The sequence below is a fragment of the Homarus americanus genome, unplaced genomic scaffold (genome assembly GCF_018991925.1).
Source record: "Homarus americanus isolate GMGI-L3 unplaced genomic scaffold, GMGI_Hamer_2.0 scaffold20465, whole genome shotgun sequence".
NCBI classification, from domain to species: Eukaryota; Metazoa; Arthropoda; class Malacostraca; order Decapoda; family Nephropidae; genus Homarus; species Homarus americanus.
Genome location: NW_024756914.1, coordinates 6,655,901 through 6,680,025, shown reverse-complemented (window position 1 = coordinate 6,680,025; position 24,125 = coordinate 6,655,901). Strand labels below are relative to the sequence as shown.

The 24,125-nt window shown below is 43.6% G+C and overlaps 1 protein-coding gene across 1 annotated transcript in view; it reads right to left on the bottom strand.

The window, feature by feature from the left end:
* Positions 1-17,194: 17,194 nt before the first annotated feature.
* LOC121857283 (dystrophin-like) overlaps positions 17,195-24,125 on the bottom strand; it is a 173,012-nt gene continuing 166,081 nt past the window's right edge. Inside the window, exons 49-50 of the mRNA XM_042353273.1 lie at positions 20,071-20,169; positions 17,195-17,248 (exon numbers count right to left, since the gene is read on the bottom strand). Of these exons, the coding sequence (XP_042209207.1) occupies positions 17,195-17,248; positions 20,071-20,169 (153 nt within the window). The remainder of the gene's footprint in view (positions 17,249-20,070; positions 20,170-24,125) is intronic.

Here is a 24,125-nt window from a genome sequence, read left to right as displayed (position 1 = left end):
CCTTTCACGACGTCGTTTCGGCATCAAGGACCCAGAGAGCATTAAAAAGTCGTTCAGACACTACCACCACGACCCACAGCCACTAGATGAAGACGTGAGGTCGTACAGAGCAGCTCCAGATTGTCGTGCACAGATTAACTCGCTCATGAAGGGTCTGTTGAGTCTTTTAAAACCTAACCAAACACAGAATGACATCTCCAGTCACAACTCACACACACACACAAAACACATCCGCATTAAGTCCTCATTCATTCAAGTCATGTACACACACACTAGATGGTCGTTTACGCACCTCCCCTTTCCCCAAACACGCACACACTTTGGTCGTGGTGTAAGAACGACCACAGACACCCGAAAGCACGAGCCGATAAAAACGGGGTGTGGTCGTTAGTAAGGTACAAGTTGGGGGGAGTATTTGTCTCCGGAATGGGCACGCTCAAATTTTATGTGGCCAAACTTCGCCAGATGACAATTTGAAAGTCAAATTACTGGGGAACTCGGCAGGACCTCGTGAAAATTCACCTCCAACAATTCTTCCACCTTACATCCCTCCAGAATTGACTCTCGTTAAAGTTTGAAAAAATATATATCTCTTGAAACTTAAAAAGGCTTTCTGATATATAAACACAAGTAGATATATCTGAAGACACTCAGAATATCTCTTAAAATATTCAGACTTTCATAATACGCACAAAAGAGGGAGACAGAGAGAGATTTTAATGTGAGGCGTCATAAAGACAATATTGCCGTGTCGTTAGCTCACATTACTGGTACAGCTTCACAACAACACGAACAAATGTGCCAAGTCGCAAAGGTATGTTTTTCTCTGTGTGTGTGTGTGCGTGTGTGTGTGTGTGTTGTAGCGACCTCGTCCACAGGAAGAGTTTATGAGTGTTTATACGTAACGAAACTATCTTGTGTTGTCAGCTCACACCATAACGTCAGCCCACGCATGCAAAACAAAACTTTGTTGTGCGCTAAGCTCACGCCAGGGCAAAAGAATAACATTAACTCACACACATAACAGAGCCGTGTTGTGTGCTAAGCTCACACCAAGGAAAGAGTATAACATTAACCCACACACATAAGTGAGTCGTGTTGTGTGCTAAGCTCACACCAAGGAAAGAGTATAACATTAACCCACACACATAAGTGAGTCGTGTTGTGTGCTAAACTCACACCAAGGAAAGAGTATAACATTAACCCACACACATAAGTGAGTCGTGTTGTGTGCTAAACTCACACTAAAGTAAAGAGTATAACATTAACCCACACACATAACTGAGCCGTGTTGTGTGCTAAACTCACACTAAAGTAAAGAGTATTCCCCGCACATACATAACAAAGGTGTCTAGTGCGGTAAAGCTCACATCACAGGAAGAGCATCACAAGAGCAGCGCCTTAAGATAAAGTCACCGCCTGGCCTCGGGGTCTCCAGCGCTCCCACAGAATGCAGACTTAAAAATGACATTCCGCAACGTACCACAGACCCGCAAGACAAACATTATTTACTAAATTCAAACGCGATAAAAACCAAGCTAGTGTTTTTCTCAATAAAAGATAAAACATAAATTAATTACACATACAGGTATATTAAAACCTGGTCTCACCCTCCTCTGCATATATACACCTTGATTTGTATTACTCTCTCTAGTCTGTACTCACCCCTGAAGATGTGAATTACACGAAAGCGCTTGGGAACTTCGTGTTTTCTTCTTTCCTTGTGGTTATCATATATATACCCGAATCACGCACCTCTGATTTACTTGCATATATATATACATATATATATATATATATATATATATATATATATATATATATATATATATATATATATATATATATATATATATATATATATATATATATATATATATACATATATATATGTATATATTTCTGAAGGATATTTCACAAATTTTACCTTACAAGAAATAATATGAAGGTCTCTCTCTCTCTCTCTCTCTCTTATCAAAACAATATCAAGGGGTAAACATTGACTTTTCCCCTCACCAAATCAAGGCAATACCCCGCGGTAAGACCTCCCCTCATCTCCATCCCTGAGAGACGATTGTGTGTTTCTTCAAGTCGACAGTCACTTTGAAATTAAATATCAATCGCCAAAGCATGCATAGTTTTCTTTCTTTCTTTCTTTCTCTTTCTTTCTTTCTTTCTTTCTTTCTTTCTTTCTTTCTTTCTTTCTTTCTTTCTTTCTTTCTTTCTTTCTTTTTCTTTCTTTCTTTATGGGACTTTCACACGCTTTCTCTTTTGCTTTCTTCACTCTTTATGGGATTTCTATAAGCTTTCTTTCTTGTTTTCTCCACTCTGAACTTTCTTTCATTCATCCAATCTTCTGTCTTTCCTTCACTGTTTATTTCTCAGCGTGTTTCTTTTTGCACATTTATTCTCTTTTGTTTCACCCTACACTTTCGTTCTCCTTCTAATCTTTTACTCCAATGTTTTTTCTCCACACTTTCTACCTACCACGGCCGTTCTTTCTTACCTCCTTTTCACTCCCGTTCACTCGTTCCTTTCACCCGTTACTTTCTAAAGCTTCGTTATTTTCTTTTTATCTCACAATTCTCTCTTTACACATGAACGTTTCTTTACGTTTTTTTGTGTACGTCTTTCGTCGAGAATACTGTCTTGCTGCGAACGTTTCATCCTACCATTAAAATTCTCCCCAAACGTCTCTTCCCTCAGTTCAATACATCTTTCAACTAATGTGTTTTCCCTCCCTTATAATGTCTTTCCGCAAACGTTTCTTCTTTTTTCCCCTCCCTCCATTTAAATGTTTCTCAAGGCGTCTTCCTATACTGAAAAACGTTTGTTGGCCTTCCACTACATGTCATCCCCAAGAAAACGTTTTATCTTCCTCCAGTATATATCATCCGCTAAAAAACGTTTTACCATACTCTCAAATCTTGATCTCCAGAGAAACGTTTTTTCTCCTCCGCCTCCTCCTTCTCCTCTCAAGTTAGAACAGTACCAGAAAAATCCCTCTTATCATCTCACCAAAGTGAGATGATAAGAGGGCTTCTCTGCGCATGGCCAGGACATAAGGTGACGCCGGGGAGAGGGGAGAGTTGGGGAGAGAGAAAAGGGAAGGAGAATCGGGGAGGGAAGGGGAAAAGTGAGTGAGACGGGAAAGAGACTCTCTCTCTCTCTCTCTCTCTCTCTCTCTCTCTCTCTCTCTCTCTCTCTCTCTCTCCACCAATGTGAGAGATCACCTCACCCCAGCAGTTGATGTAAGTTGTGTGTGCGTCAGGCGAACACAAAGGGCCCCGGCCACAACAATAGCTCGTGCGCGCACACACACACACACACACACACACACACACACACACACACACACACACACACACATATTTATGTACTGTACAGCCCTGTAAATATATTCAATGCATATTATATCATTATGTCTAAATCAAATTTAAGTCTGTAAATTTTCAGCCACCGGCTGCAACTCTATTAATAAACCGTTTATTATTATTATTATTATTATTACACACACACACACACACACACACACACACACAGGTGCAAGGTGGGCCGTGTCACGTGTCCTTCATATGCCAGGTGGTCTACCCTTAATTAGTGTGGAAAACGCTAACGAGAGAAGGAGACATTGCGGGGGTAGTGTGGTAATTGTCTGGGGTTCACTCCAAGGTTCAAAGTACTGTACTAAGTTCATAAGACGGGTTCACATTCCAAGGTTCAAAGAGTGTGCTAAAAATCAGAGTTCACTCGGGTTCACTCGCGGTTCAAATAACAAGATATGTTAATAATAAAGTGCAGATAAGAACTCACTTATTAATAAACCTGGTTACAGAAGAAGGCTATATGGCCGACAGTACACTAGACCACCTTAACTTCCCCTACAGTAAAATTAGGTGTACCCATTCACAACAGGGACGGCTAGGGGGTGCTCCGGCCACTAGCCTCCAGCCGCCGCACCTCTAGTGTTAAAAGAACGTATCCAATTAAGGCGGAGACTCGGTGTAATTTTGATGCTATTTTGGGAGTCATTTTTTTTGTTTTCTTTGTCTTCTACTGCACTTAAAAATTCAACCAGTTAAGATGCGTTCTTACCTCTCTTATTACGAGGAAATTTTACGGTAGGAACCTTTGTGAATCGGCGGGGCGGCGTCCAACAAGCTCGTAAAACTTCAACTTTCCATTCATCTTTTATCTTCACACACCTATTCATATCTGCTCTCTCTCTCTCTCTCTCTCTCTCTCTCTCTCTCCTAAGGGGTATACAATATTTCGTAACAAACATCTCTTTTTTTTTACCCCCCCGAGTTTATCTTCCTCAAGAAATAAGACATTGTAGCAACACCGACTGCAAACGACACGTAAATTTCCTTATCTCACAAGTTATTTACAGACGAGAACAAAGAGAATATTCTCCTATGAACACGACAGCTAAAGTGTTTACATACAAAAGGTCTCGAGAGAAAATAACCCCGCTTCTCCCCCCCGACACACCGAGCAGTTTTGAGTACCACTTTTCCACTTGAGAAATATTTTAGCCCACAAGAGATATTGTCCTTTGATCCACCAGTCTCCCACCCACAACACCACCATCCTCACCCTACAACACCCCCCCCCCCTCCTCACCAGAGCCTCGGAGTAGGTCGTTAACTCATCCAACACATCCATAACCATCACCAAACGCCAATTAACATAATTCGTGCTCTAGCTGGTGGTGGTTCCTGCGGTAATCAGGGTATAAGGAGTCCGTATATATGATCACTGCTCTGCGGCTCCTGGTTGGATTTTAATTAAACGCATCGCCGAGACGCCCCAAGACTATTCAACCAATCACTCAAAGTTTATCGTAATTAATCAAGTTTGTTAATGACATACGCTAGAATTGGGTCATCATGCCGCGTGCAATTGGCTGCTGGCGATCCACTAACTACCCGCACGCCACACACAGGGAATCACCACACCGGGATTCGTACACTCCAAAAGGCTGTGTTTTTACCATTAATATTCAATAACTTTTTTTTTCGCCCTAAGGTTTTAATTTTTCTTTCCCTTATGGATTTAAAACTTTTCCCTCCCCATTAGATTTTAATTTGTTTTCCTTCTTAGGGTTTAAAAACAATCCCCCCCCCCCCAAAAAAAAAAGTTAAAAAAATAATCAATTTAAACGCCTATAAAAATACCCTGTAAGAATTTTTTTCGCCATTGTTTTATTTATTATTTTTACCTGTAAGCTTTAAAAACATCTATCCTTAAGAATTTTTTATTTTACCACACAGGCACCTACAAAAAAGACCCCCCTCTAGCAAGGAGCCAAAAGTAACTATATCTCCCCTTAAGACACCTACCACAAAGACCCCCCCCTCTCCCTCCCCCTCCCACCAAAAGAGAACCCCCTCACAGGCACTAAATTAAAGATGTGTTCGCCCTCCCAGGAAATTACCTCACGTCCAACAGTTTCCCCTCCTGGTGATAATCTGGCCAAGTTAAAATTGGCTAAAAACTCCCTTACCTCGAATAATTTCCCTTGAGCCAATAATCGAGCTTGGTTAAAATTGAAAAAAAAAATAATATGCAGAAAAAAAATATTATGTAGAATAATTTGTCTTCTGGAAATAATTATCTCGTTAAAATTACTGAAAAAAATACTTTGTCTAATAATTTGTCTTCAAAATATAATTATATCTTTAAAAAGAAAAAAAAATCGTCGTATAATTTATCTTACGGAAATAATCGACCGTAACTCCAGACTAACGTATTCAATCAGCCCCAGAGGCGATAGGTTAGGTTAGGTTAGGTTAGGTGTAGACTCCATGAACACGTCTTACTGGATGCCATACCTGTAATATCATTAATTTCTGGGGAGTTGCGGAGAAAAAAGATCCTTCACTAGTGTCTATACCTTCACACACACACACACACACACACAGTTACATCTCTCACTCTCCATATCACGTGGAGAGAGGGAGGAGGAGGAAGAAAGGTAGCAATAAAAAAATCAAAACAATCTTGACACAAACACACAATATGGACTACACAAACAAAGGCTACAATATAAAACAAACAATAAAAACACGGACACAAAACAAAAACTTGCACAAACACTCAAGAAATCTTTTAAGCCACAGACAACAATAAATTGACAATATCATTTACATCCAAACACAGATAAAACAAATCACAATTACAAGATTCATAAAAAAAAAATTCCTTCGCCTAAAGTCACAAACTAAGAAACAGACATGAGCAGACGAGTGAGAAGTTCCGATACCTGAGCAATTAGGTTCCACTTGAAGTGTTCCAATTAACGTGTAGACGAGGGAGGAGACGCGCGACAGGTAAGAGGGAATTATAATGAGCCCAGCCAACACAGGTGTGACCCGGTGAGCCTTCATCAGCACAAGCAGTCCAGCACTTGTCATAATAGGCTTTCCTGCACTTTTACAAACACTAGTTCACTTTTCATAAACTTTCCTACATTTTTAAACACTACTTCACTTTCAATCTTTCCTACATTATTTAATGACCCAACTCAGAAGCCTTCACAAACACACTAACGAATTCACAAACACTTCTACACTCATAAACGCTCACACACTTTCACACACACACACTCCTGCATCTTAGTATTAGCAGCGATGGTCCACCCCCCCCCTCACATACCTACCCACCCACCTAACCCCCCCCCTCATTAGCGCACCTAACCCACGTCACACAGAACAGGTGATCCTGCCAACAAGATTCAGGCCAAAACGAGACAACAGCTGAACCATCTCTTACATAATACTCTTAATTAATATAATGGCCTTTAGCTACAGAGTTAATTCTGTCTTATGCTGAACATATTTAATGATGTCTTCTGGTCTCTTGAAATGTTCCACCAACAAACACCACACTACAACAACCACTACACCACACCAGCCATCCATCCAACCACCACCACACCACACAACAACCACACCACACCAGCCACCCAACCAACCACTACACCAAACCAGCCATCCATCCAACCACCACCACACCACACAACAAACCACACCACACCAGCCACCCAACCAACCAACCATCACACACCACCACACCAGCCACACAACAACAACCAACCACCACACTACACCAACAACCACACCAACCACACACAGCGTCAATAACAAACAAAAGGAAAACAACAAATAGTTCCAGCAGTGAAGTGGCAATCACAACAGGCTATTCCGGCTATGCAATTGTCTCCTAACAATCAATTACAGTCAATCACAGACCACGTTACCAGCAGCCACTCTCAACCCTACTACATCGGTCCTATACCTAACCATCCATCCATCCGGTCTATCACAGTTGACCACACTTTCATCTTGTGGCATTAAAACCATCTACCCATCCACTCTCAATTCTATTACAGAGGCATCCATCCATCATTCATCCATCCATCCATCATTCATCCATCATTCATCCATCCATCCATCCATCATCCATCATCCATTCATCCATCCATCATCCATCCATCCATCCATCCATACATCCATCCATCACAATCCTTTCAACAGAATCCATTACTCCCCTCTACATCTATCACACTGAGTACTCGACTAAAACCCACTTTCATTATCCGGACTCTATACCACTGACACGAGTATTGCTTGCTTTTATGTAAATCACTCGGACTCTCTGCTATAAATATACGAGTACATATCCACCACTCAACTGCTTTAAACGAGTACTCTCTCTCTCTCTCTCTCTCTCTCTCTCTCTCTCTCTCTCTCTCTCTCTCTCTCTCTCTCTCTCTCTCTCTCTCGTGACGTAAGAGAATTCCGTACATCTGTTTCTATTCATAGGTTTTCCAGCCACTTGATCCCATACAAGGGGAGAATAGGGAATCGAATCGTATACCGTTAACATTCCCCCCAATAAGAGAGAGAGAGAGAGAGAGAGAGAGAGAGAATTCAATCTGATGTCCAACGCTATTAAGAGGCATTCGATCCTTTGTCATAGAGAACTGAAAGGTCTTGAAAATACAAAAGGAACTCGTGATTAATTAAAGTCTCGCTCTATCTCCCTTACTCTCCTACTCTATCTCTCGTTGGGGAGATTAGTTCCAGTCCTATTCTATCTCTAGCGTATAGATTTACCCCCCCCATTTCTGCCTACGACTAATAGGTTCTCCAGCCACTCAGCTCCGGCGTAATAAGAGAATCGGATCCTCTCTGACAACCAGCCGGGTGCAGAATCAAGTCGTGTTCGATTGCACCCGCTAATGGTCATCACTTGTGTAGTTTAGATGTGACTCTCGTGTGTTAATTGGTGCCAATGGTATTGTTATTCATATTAAAGGAGGGGAGGAGGGGGAGGGGAGGGGAGGGGAGGAGGAGGAGAGGAGGAGGGAGGGGGAGGGAGGAGGAGGAAGAGGGAAGAGGAGGGAGGGGGGGGCAGATTTAGCGCGGGGTAGTGAATAATAGTGTCTTGTTATAAATATGGGGGAGGGGGGAAGAGAGGGAAGGGGAGAGGAGGGAGAGTGGAAAGGAGAAGAGAGGGAGAGGGGGGTAGGGGAGGATGACAATGAATTACGAGAGATCCATTGAATTATACAAGTGTTGTTATACATGAGAGGCGATGAATCATACAGGGGCCAGTGAATCATACACAGGAGTATCGTATTCCTGCAATGATAGCCGGAGAGATTAGTATGATTAGTGATTAACATATTAGCCTCCTCATACACTCGGGTGGGTTGTTCGGGGTAATGAATGTGAAGTGCTGCCATGTATGTTACGGAGGAAGTATCAAACAAAGGTAAAATAAAAATTATGAGACTGACTCCCAAGATTTTGCTCAATTGTTATTCGAGAATAATCAGATAATTAGTTTTATCCTAATTATCTTCAAGGTAAAACCCTCATTAGTGAGAGCCTTCAGCAGCCACGTCTTACAGAGAAGAAAACAAAATTAAACCAAAGCTCAGCAGAGAACCACACACACGCGCACACACGCGCACGCGCGCACACACACACACACACACACACACACACACACACACACACACACACACACACACACACACACACACACACACACACACACACACACACACACACACACACACACACACACACACACACACACACACACACACACACACACACACACACACACACACACACACACACACACACACACACACACACACACACACACACACACACACACACACACACACACACACACACACACACACACACACACACACACACACACACACACACACACACACACACACACACACACACACACACACACACACACACACACACACACACACACACACACACACACACACACACACACACACACACACACACACACACACACACACACACACACACCATTACAGCTAGAGGTCCGGCGCGGCTTCATATCTGTGTCAATAATCCACATGATTGGCACAGCTCTGAAAATCCGTGTCAAGGCCCTCTGGCTCCCGGGGGCTGAATCCTTGAACAGACTCCCCTAATATCCTCACATACAGCCAGTAAAAGCCTATTAAATTAATAAACACAATGACCAGGGAAAATTACCCCAAAAACAGATCACTTTACAAATCAGTGAGAGTTCATGCCCTGTTAACAATCATACACTAAAGAGCTATTAGAGTTAGACTATATATATATATATATATATATATATATATATATATATATATATATATATATATATATATATATATATATATATCACAGTTAGCCAATCAGATTACGGAACTGGTGGTGAAAATACGAGAGAGGAGTGTGGTGAATGAGAGTGGAATGGACAGGTACTTATGGGTAAAAAAAATATATTCCAAATGCATTATAAAAAGTAAGTACTTGGCCTGGGAAAAAATTATTATACCTGGCCTAGGGGAAAAATGACATACCTGAGGGGAAAAAATTACATACCTGGCCTGGGGGAAAAATTACATACCTAGCGAGGGGGATACCCGAGGGGAAAATGACATACCTAAGGTGGGAAAAAAAGTTGACATACCGAGCCTTGGGAAAAAATTGACCTATCAGGCGTGGAAAAAAAGTAATATGGCCTACCTGGCATGGGGGGAAAAAACTGACATATCTAGCGTGGGAAAAAAATACACACTTAAGGACAAGATCAAAATTCTCTAGAAACTTAACACAAACTTACATCTACCTGTAGGCCATATACGTAATGAGTTAACAGCTGATGAATGAAAGCTGCTTGATGTTATGAATAATATCAACATGTACAGGGTAAAACAATACACCATTCATAAGCAAGGGAGGGACGGTAGGGCTTAACATCACACCTGGAAGCGACTGAACCTTACAAAAAAAAGTAATAATATTGCATAAAAGAAAATTACCAAGGCTCAAACTTCCAAACTCACAACACAAACAATAACACAATGGGGAAGTTTCATAAAATCCCCAGCAATTAGGTTAACTTTGTGGGTTAATTACGTGAGGCATTAATTAACAGTTCTTTGGTAGTGGTGGGGAGGGAGGATGGAGGGAGGGAGGGAGGGAGGAAAGGTGGGTAGGAGGGATAGAGGGAGAGAGGGAACCAACACTCCGACGCCGCTGTTAATTTATCTGGTAACTTGTTAATAGTCACCTGTCAGTAAAAAGTTTATTAACCAACGAGCCAGTGGACTGAAGACAACGGCTAGCAAGGGTGATCAGGGTGTCAATACAAGAACACACACACACACACACACACACACACACACACACACACACACACACACACACACACACACACACACACACACACACACACACACACACACACACACACACACACACACACACACACACACACACACACACACACTATCCTTGTGCTAGTGCAAAAGAAACCAGCTTCACTGATCGAAAAAAAAATATTGAAGTCTAAAAAACGAATAAAATTTAAAAAAATAGAGAAATCAAACACCTTGATATAATCTGATCAGGTCCTGTTAAGAACCTCATGAAAGAAACTGTAACTTCTGTATCGGGTCTTCGTCAGCGTCCGTGTGGAGGAATTTTCTTACGACAAACGATATCAATATGACATAATAATTAAAGCTACACAAACTATATGAAATTATTAAGTCATTCCGAAACATGATTGTAAAAATACCCAAAATATCGCTGTAAACTGTGAATTTCTTTACTTTTAATTATTTAACCCATAATGACCAACAGAAAAAAGTCATATTAATAAAAACAGTCCATATTTACCTTGACCCCCAAGACCGACACACACACACACACACACACACTGCACTCGAGCGTCGTGGCGCCTCCTGCCCTGTGGTGTCCTGTCTTCCCAGTATATACGAGCCAGACCCGTCGACCCCCCACATACAGCAGCTCTATGAGGGACTTAAGAGATATATATATATATATATATATATATATATATATATATATATATATACACATACACACACAAATGTGCACACATACATACAGTACATACACACACAAAATGTACACCCATACATACATACATACATACATACATACATACATACATACATACATACACAGATACAAATGGGATTAGCCAACATACTTACACAATCCCATTATGCAAATTTAAATTATGAAAATATAATGAAGACTCGGATAAAAGTTCCATCAAGATGACTCACACGAGGAGAAAAATGATGACAACAAGTAATAATATAAGGGGACAGAAGTTCTTAAGGGGGAGTAGGAGACATTGCTTATGACCATATACCAGTGTGTTCTGTTATCTTGGTAACAACGTGAGAGTTATGTGGCAGAGGAGATGATGTAAGGTCTCTCTCCCTCTCTCTCTCTCTCAGCCACAAAACATAGTCCCATGATATTTTTGGACGAACTGAAAAATCCGGCTACAATAACGTCACCTGGAGTCACAGCGGCTGAATAAGCAAGCAAGACTTTTATCCCTCAGGTAGGAAGGTAGGTAGGTAGGTAGGTAGGTAGCAGCAGGCAGGCAGGAAGCAAGCCGAGCTACATGTCCCTCTCCCTGCCCCACGAGTTGTGATGGACAGGTATGGGTGTGGAGTCTTTGATATGGGTGGGAGGGGTGGGTGGGTGGACAGGTGGCTCAATTGGATGGACAGGGGTGGATGGTTGAGTTTCCCAAAGGCTAAATACACAAGTGAGTTTTGATACGTAAGTTTTTTGTGCCCTTGGGTGATTTGGCCGACGTGGGCGAATAAGTGGATGGGTGGGCGAATAAGTGGCTGGGTGGGTGAGTAAGTGGATGGAGTGAGAAGTGATGGTGTGAATGGTGGATGGGTGGGCGAATAAGTGGCTGGGTGGGTGAGTAAGTGAGCGTATGGACGGGCATACACGAACTAAAATGAAGAAAAAAAGGCTCTCCTTCCCTCCCTTTCCTCTCTCCCCAGTGTGGGTGCCGCCGCCTTCGTTAGCCGTGTATAACGACCCGACCTCCCGAGAAACCTGCCCTAAATACTAAAGAAAAGATGTGAAGAAGGAATAACATATGAGGCTCCCCGGCGCTGGGCTTGATGCCTCGGGCTAGGCTAAGAGGGTGTTAATGGAAGGTACTACTGTCAGCGGCTGGTAATGGGCAGCGAGAGGTAGGAGTTGGGACACGTCATGGTGGTTGTTGTTATTATTAGTGTTTATTGATATTAATGAGTGGTGGAAGTTTTTGTTGATGGTGATGACTGATAGTTGTTATTATTTAATGGGGAATGGTTGTTGTTAGGGTGGCTGTGTATAATGGAAGACGTCTGGTGACAAACATAACATGCACTTTCCACCACCATCACCACCACTAGCACCACCATCACCACCACCCATCACCACTACCACCACCAACTCTGCCAAGCCGTCGCTGCTCTCAATGTGAATGACAGATCTCGCTCGGCTCAGCTATGCCCAACACTCAACCCACGTGGATTTCAATTACCCAACTTTAAAACACCGAACCTGTTGGAATTGAGGGAATATGTGTGTGTGTGTGTGTGTGTGTGTGTGTGTTTTCTCTTTGTTTTCCCTCACGTCACACTCTCTCTCTCTCTCTCCAACACGTCACACCATATACCCTCGTCTCGTCGTCAACCAGATCAAGCGTCATGGCGTAATTACCCTAAACGCCTATGTCATTAGTCTCGTTTCCGCGTCATTGCGTATATTAACCTCGCCAACAACCCCTAGTTAATCTCTTCCTACAATACGCATTACGTTTTGTTTTGTTTTTCCCGCGATGTTACGGTTACCTTCATCATGTCGTAAAAATCCAATCTGCAGTCAGAGCGTAATCTGGAGTCACGACGTAATCTGACGAGACTGTGATCGAACAAGGGAATTACGCACTTCCTTACGCATCACGACGGACTACTGGCAATAACTTCATTACTCGCCTCGATGCCTACAGCCAAAGGCAAGATCAACAAGGACCCTACGGCTCGGCTCTCCTCTCCTCTCCTCGACGCCCTCCACCAACCCTCTCGCTCCCTACCACCACCTTACATGGACCTTCCAATTCTACTACTACTACTTCGATACTACTACGACTACAAAAACTACTACTACTTCTACTACTATACTACTTCACACTTTTACCAATTCACTTAAGGTATTTCAATGGTCAATCTACCTTATCAATACATTAAGAGTATTAACCACGGCCCATTAACCTTATCACGCCATTAATCCTCAAAGGGTAACCCCGTGTTAAAGGCTACGGGTTGGGGGGGGGAGGGGCAAATTAACCTCCCAAACTCAGTCTTTTAAAGGGATAATATTCCTATTTTAATTAACAGTTTTTATTATCACTCCACTAACTCGAGAGACAGACAGACAGACAGACAGATACACGCACACATACACTACAACTACTGACAGTAAGAAAATATAATAATACAAATAAATCCCCATCCCCTCAAAAAAGGTATTTTAAATTCGTATATGTACATCGTTTTGCGAGTGTAGTCTATGCTCTTTTAAAAATGCCTAACGTAATTCTGTTGTGGAATTAAAAAGAAAATAATACAAATAAACAAATAAATAGAACAAACAAAATAAAGGTATTCGCGTTACAATTTGGTTCAGACAAACACACCAGAGAGAGAGAGAGAGAGAGAGAGAGAGAGAGAGAGAGAGAGAGAGAGAGAGAGAGACTTTCCTGGATAGCAGGAGAGTCCCGTGTTGATGGCCTCGCTAGGGAGGAGGAGGGGGGGGGTTAATGACCATCCCCACAAAAGTGTCATAAAACACATTTTCTTTCCACATTAACTCTCAGCTTAACACACCTAAGTCTCTAATATGATCATATAACCAACAACAGTTAAGCTTCTCTTATAAGCTTTTCCGCAAATGTGAGCTAATAGGCTGCCAACAATGTGCGTTTTACATTTGTTAATAATTTAATTTAAAAGTGGATAACGTATCAGATTAAGCCAACTGTCTGGATGTTACGAGAGAGAGAGAGAGAGAGAGAGAGAGAGAGAGAGAGAGAGAGAGTTTATAATGTTGACCAATATAACCAACAGATCTGACACTGTGTTACAAACTCACAACAAAGTTCTACTCTGATGGAACTAACGATTTTGTGCCCTAAGCTCACACCACTCTGACTCTAACAGCACATTGCATATAATCACGTTGTGTCCTGAACTCACACCATTCTTAAACATAACCATGCTGTGATGTAACCTTAGAGCACTGTAAAAAAAATAACAAAACCCACTGTGTAATGCTGTGTCGTAACCTCAAACCACTGTCAAAAATTGAACCAAATTACCCAGGCTATTATGTTGTGTCGTAACCTCAAACCACTAAAAAAAAAAATAACCAAATATACCCAGAGTATCTTGCCGTGTCGGTAACGTCAAACGACTGTAAAAAATTAAACCTAAAAACTCCAAATATTCTGCCTTGTCGTAACCTTAAACCAATATGAAAATTTAAGCTAATAAACCAAGGTGTTATGCCGGGTCTAAACATCAAACCACTGCTAAAACCCGAACGAAATAACCCTAAAATATTCTGTCGTGTCGTAAACTCAAACTACCTTAAAAAACATAGGAATACCTCCCCCCCTCCCCCCAAGTGTAAGGGTTTCATATGATCACACCACAACAGGGGAAGGGAGGAAGGGAGATATGAAGGGTGGAAAGGCAGTAGGAAGGAAGGGTGGGAGGGAGGAAAGAACGAAAAAAAGAAGGATGGAGAGAGGGAAAAAGGGAAGGGTGGAAGGTAGCAAGGGAGGATAGAACGAAGGGATGGATGAAGGGAGGAAGGGAGGAAGGAAGGAAGGGAGGGAGGTTGCAGTTATCCTCCCTGTTATCAAGAACGCCCACAGTCCAATCCTTCCTTGTATTAGAATAACAAAATAAGCTTCCCTGGGCTTAGTGGCGCTTAAGCCGGCTCCACCACACGACCAGCTCCACACAACCAGACGACCACCACCACACAACCAGACGACCACCACCACACATCCAGACGACCACCACCACACAACCAGACGACCACCACCACACAACCAGACATCCAGACGACCACCACCACAAAACCAGACATCCAGACGACCACCACCACAGACGACGACTCCACCACACGACCAGACATCCAGACACAACCACGACTCCCCCACCACACAAGTCCAGACAAATAACTCACACACACACACACACACACACACTGACGTACTCCAGATAAACAGATCACCTCCCGATGTGTTTATGAGATGAATCTGTCTAAATCCAATACAAACGGCGGCTCTTTTTTGTTGTTGTTGTTGTTGTTGTCTATTGGTGTGTCTGCCTCCTGAACAACAGTGTGGCGTTAGAGTGAAGGACGTTTCACCACGACTCTCTCTGGCATTACCCAATACGCCGTGTGTGCTGAATGCAATCTATCCATCTATACGCGATATCAGATTGAAGTTTCTGTCACTATGTTATCCGAAAGTACGGTAAAACCTCTGTATAACGGACGTAAGCTGTTAGGGGTGGGTTTCACAGTTAAAGGACTACGAGATATAAGGGACATTCATCTGTATATAGTTCGTTAGATGGAGGTTTCACATCTAATATAGTGACTTTGATATAAAGGAAGGTTCCTGTCCCTGTTGTTCGTTAAAGAGAAGTTTCACTGATATATGGGGTTATACAAGCTGGTGCAAAGGAGGAGGAGGAGGAGGAGGAGGAGGAATAACCCTTCAAAAAGCATTCCCAGTTATAGAAGTTGAGTGACAATTCTATTTCAAAATCACATCATCTGGTACTGTAAAGATGGAATAGAAATATGCACTCAAAAGATGGAGACGGAGAGAGAGTGAAAGTGAGTGAGTGAATCAGAGAAGTGTACTCGAAGTGGTGAGTGTGTGAGAGAGCATCTGAGGGAGAGCATTAGGATAAGTGTCCCTAAGGCTGGAGAAGAAGAGTTTGTAAATATCAAGAGAGAGAGATAGTGAGGAAGAATACGATGGAGTGGTGAGGAAGAGTGAGGAGTAAGATTGTACGAGGTAGACAGAGCTGAGAGAGAGAGAGAGAGAGAGAGAGAGAGAGAGAGAGAGAGAGAGAGCAGTGTACCCCAAGCTGAAGTAATCCCTGGGCTCTGTCAAGACATGTGGAGGTCGCTGGTAATGTAGGCTACAAGATTCGGTTGGCTCGCCTCCTCTGCCTACCAAACTCTCTTCCTACTGCAGCTGCTGGACATTGACCTCCCCTCTTTCCCCACCCACCCCTAACCACCACCACCATCCTATTGCATCCTGGTGGTAGTGGTGGTGGTAGTAGTGGTGTTGACTACGTGTGATACTGGTGGTGAGGAAGTGCTGGTTGTCTGGTAGTGCCTGGTAGTGGTGGTAGTAATGTAAGGTGCTCTCTTTAACAATGACCTGACCTGACCTTGACCTATAATAATTACCTCCAGTCAATCTCCCCATCACACCCCGTCTCCACCACCAACTCCATCACTATCTCCACCACCCCACATCCCCATCACCACCAACACCCTTACACCCCCTTCTCCATCACTACTACAACATTACTTAATTACTATACATCATCTACCCATCTTCACCACCTTACACCACCATCTCCACCACCCACCCTTCCCCCACCTCCATCGCCTCTCCCTCATACACACCAGCATTCCTTTAGTCTCTTTCCCACGCTGACTTCCCACATTTGGCGGGTTGTACATTGAAACTCCATAACATCAGTGCCAAACTTTTACGAATGGCTGGTTCCTCCCGATTCCGACACGGCTGAGTCCAGGGCGGCGGGCTATGGGGGTAGGAGGGGAACCAGCTGTAGGAGTGAGAGTTCTTTCTGGTTTATTTGTTGTTGTTATTATTATGGTTGTTGTTATTATTCGTTATTTCTATAGCATTTCATCTTGTTTTATTCTATCTGCTTCACCAAAGATCTTCAATCCATACCACCAGAGGCTTCAACAGGTGAGCCTCCCAATCCATCCCACCAAAAGCTTCAACAGGTGAATCTATCCATCCCACCAACTACACCCAAACACCCATAAGACCACACTAACTACACCTAAGAAAGGGAGGGGGCGACACACACATTACACCCAAACACCAAAGTGGAAAACACTCCACCACAGTTGAGTATAGAGTCAAAAGGTGTCCCGGTTACACCCACATACACCCACACAGAAGGCTTAGTCGCAAACCCAAGGAACCGCTCAAAACGGAGAAGAGTTCAATTTCCGTCTCTTTTTTTTTTGAGGAGGAAGGAGGATGGGGGAAGGCGCCGTGACTCCACCCTTCATGCTAGCCCCTGTACCAGCTCTCCTCCTCCTCCTCCTCCACTTCCCTTCTCCTTTCCCTTTTCCTACCCCTCGTTCCGCCCTCCAAGGCCTTCCTCCTCTCCCTTCCACTTCCCCTCCCCACCAATTCCTTGCCCTGGCCTCCCTCCCCCTCCACACTGTCACAAAACTCAATAACCTCCCCCCCACCTCACCCCGACTCTCTCCCCAAACACACACACACACACCTAATGTCGCTCAAGAAAAAAAGAACTTATTCACACATAAAGCACAGAGGTGAACACACTTCCACAAACACATACATATTTATATCCACAACCATCAAGACTCAAGACCCACCCACATACCTAAATAAACACCCACCTACACCCGCAATCGTACATAAAAATACACCTACAAACACTCACCTACACCCACACACCCATCCAACTTCACCCACACCAACTATTTACAGTAAACGTCTTGAGTTACGAAAACAGCTGTCCAAAAATAAAAACAAAAGAACTTGAGAATATCGTCGTGTTTACAATAGAACAGCTGATCGTGTCAACAAGAGACACCCGAGTCGTATCAATGTAAATCTCCTTACAAGTATATAGAGGGTGAAATACTCGACTAGTGCCACTTGAGAGGCCACTCCTGGGCCATGAGGGCCACTCCAGGGACACGAGAAGTGGGGTTACATACTCTTGAGATATATAGATACTCTCACATTGTCAGCTTCAGGAATAAATGTTGAAAAATACAAAAGAAATAATAGTGATGTGAGAAAAAGGTCTGTAGTAGAAATATATTATGCGATGTTCAGGATATATATTATTCTCTATATCATATTTCCCGACGAAACAATAACAAAAGAATATAATATTTCCCACATAAATAACTCCAAAAATAACAAGACCCATGTAAGCACGGTGTCTCCTCCTCAGGCAGGACCACAACGCTGCCAGAAATCATCCAATGGAACCGTCCCGACAAAGACACACTACCCATCCCGATACAACATGTGGCATATGTGGCGTGAAATCCCGTTCAAAAAATTGGTACACCACCTTCCTTTAAATTATTGATTGATTTTGCGTTGGAAAATTTCGCGATGGCAGAGCAAATGGAAAATAATAAGGTGGTGTTCGCGATTCGCTATTCAAGATTTCCTAAATGTTTTGGCCTCTGTACCCGCTCACACGAGGACGGGAAAGGAAGGTGGAGAGGGGAGAGGAAGGAAGGAGGGAGAACGGATAATAAAAAATGGAAAGGAAGAAGGGAATGAAAAGCAAAGGACCAGGGAAGAAACAGGAGAGGAAGACGGGGAATAGAAACAGAGAGAGAGAGAGAGAGAGAGAGAGAGAGAGAGAGAGGTGGAAGGTGGGTAGGGAGTGGAGGGATAGAATAATGATGGTGAGAAGAAGAGAAGGAGAGGAATAAGAAGGAAGAGGAATGTAATCTCAGTACCGAGAAGAAAAAAAAAACATTCATACGGACACAACTCCTAGCTACAGGTATGAGGTGAGTAGGTGACCTTTTCCTTTAGGCAGAAATGTATTAAATAAAATCCAAAACACAGTAAAAAGTAAATAAATAACAAACAACAGAACAAACACAGAAACAAAAATAAAACATTAATCAAACAAACTAACAAATCAAAAACAATAAAACAGATTTAACGAAGAACAAACACACTACACAATACAAACAGTAAACAAAAAAAAAACATAAAAACAATAAAAAAACAACAACAGGAATCACAAAACAACAGCTCTGGGCCCAAACAACGAGACCTTGCAACTCGAGCGGAAGAAGAGGAATCAAGACCTGGCAATGTAACGAGTCTCGATTTAATGAGGTCGTCACGCCAGTTATGTATTAGTTGGCGACGTTTTCAATTTTCTCTAATGAATAAACGTCAGGAGTAAAGAGGCCAGGATAAGAGGCCACCACACCCGGAGTCTTATTGGGTGAGGGAGGGAAGAGGGACTCACGTGTGTCTCTGAGAGTGGGGTGGGAAGGGTTGTGTGTGTGTGTGTGTGTGTGTGTGTGTGTGTGTGTGTGTGTGTGTGAATAAAAAAAAACTTCGATCCCCCTTTGTAATGTTTAACTTTATAGGTATATTTGTGCCACTTGCCAGGTGCTTCTGGTATTACTGTTTTTATTATTGAAATTGAATTGAAAAACTTCGAAGAACACAGAAGATGAACAGTACGAACGCAAGAACATACAACACCGTGTTCACCAATAAATATGAACTACAATAACAACATTACTGAAGAAAACGGAAGAAGAAAAAGGAAGGAGGAACAGAAGAAGACGAGTAGTGACTTACCTTTTGCTTCTCTGTCAGCTGCCGGATGTCGTCAGCGTCACCCACCACAACAGTCTGCTGACGGGTCATCTGCTCCATCAGTGTCAGCCAGTCACGAATCTGAGGGAGAGAGAAAATACACAATGTCAGTCACTGTCAGCAAAATACCCACTCAATGATGCCCAATTACTGATAACAGTCCTTTTAATTACAACACCAAGCGTAAAAATAATCTAATATTATCCTTTATAAATAATTCGAATCACAACAAAATCTTACTACATAACGGAGTCTTAACTAATGCTTTTAAATCCCTTGGGAGGGTTTAAAGGGGGGTTGGATTACCTCCTATAAATTACCTCAAAGTCATTATACTCCAAGATACGAGTACACCATAAGACCATCTCAAACACCAACACCTTCAATAGGCCATCAAGCGGAACTAACCATCTCCACGGATCACCCATTCCTACACACCGGATCACCCATTCCTACACACCAGATCACCCATTCCTACACACCGAATCACCCATTCCTACACACCGGATCACCCATTCCTACACACCGGATCACCCATTCCTTGACACCGGATCACCTATTCCTACACACCGGATCACCCATTCCTACACACCGGATAACCCATTCCTACACACCGGATCACCCATTCCTACACACCGGATCACCCATTCCTACACACCGGATAACCCATTCCTACACACCGGATCACCCATTCCTACACACCGGATAACCCATTCCTTGACACCATCTGAACAAAGTGGCGTAACATTCCCTTGAAATCTGGGTTCGATGGATGGGCAAGGAAGAAGAATAAGGAAGAATACAGGCGGAGGTGTGAAGAGGAGGGGCGGAAGGAAGAAGAGGAGGAGGAGAATAAGAAACGGAAAGAGAAGTAGGAAAACAAAAACACAACGAAGAGAAATAAGGAAGATTAGAGGTTGAGATGATGTGGACGTGAGGGCAGGAGAAAGAAGGAGGAGGAGGAGGGGGCAGAAAAGAAAAGAGGGACAAAAGAGAAGGAAGGAAAGAAGGAAGTGCTGAGTAAAGAGGAGGGCATGTGAGTGCAGGAGGAGAAGAGGAGAGAAGCCATGCAGGAGGAGGATAAAAGGGAAGTAGCAGTCGTGTGCGGAGAGCGTTTAGGTGGGCGTTAACAGAGGAGGAGTGAGTGTAAGTGGAAGGCAGAGTGTGTATGAGGAAATGGAGGAGGAGGAGTATGATGAGGAGGAGTATGAGGAGGAGTAGTATGATCATGATGAGGTGGTGTGTGTGGCAGAGTTAAGGCTGGCGTCAACACAAGAGCTACCGCTACAAGCCTCGCCACACTTAATGATCCAACAATGTTTACCTCAGACCTCCTCATTACCCGAGTCTCTCTCTCTCTCCCTCTGCTCTTTGTTAGTTTGTGTGTGTGTGCGTTGTGATGGGAACTAGGTAAGTCAGCTAGTTCAAGAAACGAGTTATTCATTATGTTAATTCTTTTTCATCTTACATCTGTCTGTGTGTCGTATGTATTGCTGTAGGGTATATAGTATAGTGTTGTATTGTAAATTATGTATTATTTATGTCAGTGTTTGCATCCTTGTAGTGAGTAATGAACAACGTGGCAACTCTGTAAGGTTAGTTGGTAGGTCTACTCGTTCATCGTTTATCTTCCCTTGTGTTTTCATTTTGTTGAACATTGTAATAACCCCTAGACAAGTATGTCCCATAACAGTGTGTGTAAACCCAATAGAAATACTTGAAAATGCAACTTTTTAACACATATCACACTATACTTAACGGGTCACTGGAACCTAAAAGAACTGGTGGGATTGTAGTCCACTTGGGCGTATCAGATAGGGATTTTGGTTCCATTAGGGAATAATCAGTCGTGGTTTCAGTCTATTGGGAATTACGAACATCAGATGGGATTTTAGTGCACTGAGGAATTATCAAAAGGGATTAAGGCCGGTGGGTAATTATCCGTGGTCAAGGCTTCGCCCATCCTCACTCTGGTTCAATACTACTGCTGCGGCTTCAAATAAAAGGTTGAACGGGGGGAGGAGGTCGCGGAGAGGGAAAGGTCGGTGGATGGGTGGGTGGGTGGGTGGTGGGTCGGTCGATGGGTGGGTGGGTGGGCGTGGGCGGGCATGCAGGTAGGTAGGTAGGTGGGCAGGTGTGTGTGGGGAGGTTGAGGTGGTATTGGTCGGTATGGTGTAGGGGGGGTTGAAAGTGTGGTAAAGCTGATGGGTGGCAGCTAGGGGTGGTGAAGCTGTACAGATTTTAGGTGTGGATGACCGAACAGCAGAGACAGGCGTGGTGGTGGAGGAGGATGCACACGCCCTCCTACGGCTGGGCTGGGCGTGGCGTGGCAGCTGGAGCTATAGACCATATTTGCATACCTCCGGGGATGGCAGCACTAATCATTTCCCATTACCATATCCATCCCGGGAGCAGTGAGAAGCTATCGGCGTTATACACACTGGTAATGCTACTCTCACAGCCTGGGGGAGACGGGTGGGGCTGGGGCTGGGGTGAGGGTGGTGCTAGAGTGGGGTGGGTGGGGGGTTAAGCTGGAGAGTGGGAAGAGGCTGTCTACCTAATACCCCAATTTATGTGGCCACTCAACTACGGCGGGTGACGTGGATGGTTAAGATGACCCCCTCCCCTAATCCACCAAAGCTTGCGCCTTCGTTACCAGCACCACCAACGTTACTAACACCACCATCGTTAACAACACCTACCACCGTTACTACCTCTCACTACTAATAAGAACATAACATAAGAAAATAAGGAGTCTGCAATAGGCCGGTTGACCTGTGCATGGCAGCTCCTGTCGAGAGTTACTACCACTCTCTATCATCCATGAATCTATCTAGCCTCCTTTTGAAACTTTCCAGCGTTCCCGCACTTACTACAAAGTTGCTAAGCTTGTTCCACTCGTCCACCACCCTATTTGTGAACCAGTTTCTTCCTATCTCCCTCCTAAACCTAATGTCGGCCACAGACAAACACGGGTATAATGTCCTCATATAATACTCGGCTTAGTGGATCATGAAGTGGGCAAATATTACTGCTCCATAATTCAGGGTCATCGTTGGGAGCATGATTTAGGGTGGGAAGGGACGGTAGAGGGTGGGGAAGGGACGGTAGAGGGTGGGGAAGGGACGGTAACGGTGGTGAAGGGGCGTAATGGGGAGCAGGATGGTCAAGGAGGAGTTTGATAGGATGGGGAAGAGAAGGAAGGGGAGTTAATGGCTCCTCCTTCGACCATCCTGCTCCCCATTGCTCCCCTTCACCACTTTTACCGTCCCTTCTCCACCCTCTACCGTCCCTTCTCCACCCCTTACCGTCCCTTCCCACCCCCTACCGTCCCTTCCCACCCTAAATCATGCTCCCAACGATGACCCTGAATAATGGAGCAGTAATATTTGCCCACTTCATGATCCGCTAAGCCGAGTATTATATGAGGACATTGTACCTGTGTTTGTCCGTGGCCGACATTAGTGAACGGCAGGTAATAACGGCTTACGAGAGGAATATATTACGGTTAATGATACGGATACATAGGTGGGTGTAATCCTACCTCGCTTATTACCCACACCTGGTTATGGGGAAATATGTCTCCATCTGATTATTTTCGTTTAGTCGTTTTTTTTGTGTGTGTGTGTGTGTGTGTGTGTGTGTGTGTGTGTGTGTGTGTGTTGTAGGGATTACTATACGAAGAGGTATGGTGGGTGATGGGCCGCCATATCACTCTACTTAAGTGTGAAGTGTGTGTGTGTGTGTGTGTGTGTGGGTGGGTGGGGGGGGGTGGGGGGAGAAGATGAAAGGAAGTAGGATGATAAGTAGGAGGGATGGGAGGGGGGGATGGAGAGAGAGGGAAGGAAGGAGGGGGAGGGGAGGCTGAGTGGCTGGTGGGGCAGTGATAACGCTCACCACGACACCCACTAATACTCGGCTGACACACTCCGACACACTCATTAATCCTCCCCAAACCCTCCCCTCCCCTCCCCCACTCCTCCTTAACTGTGTGTGTGTAATAATAATAATAATAATAATAATTAACGATTTATTGA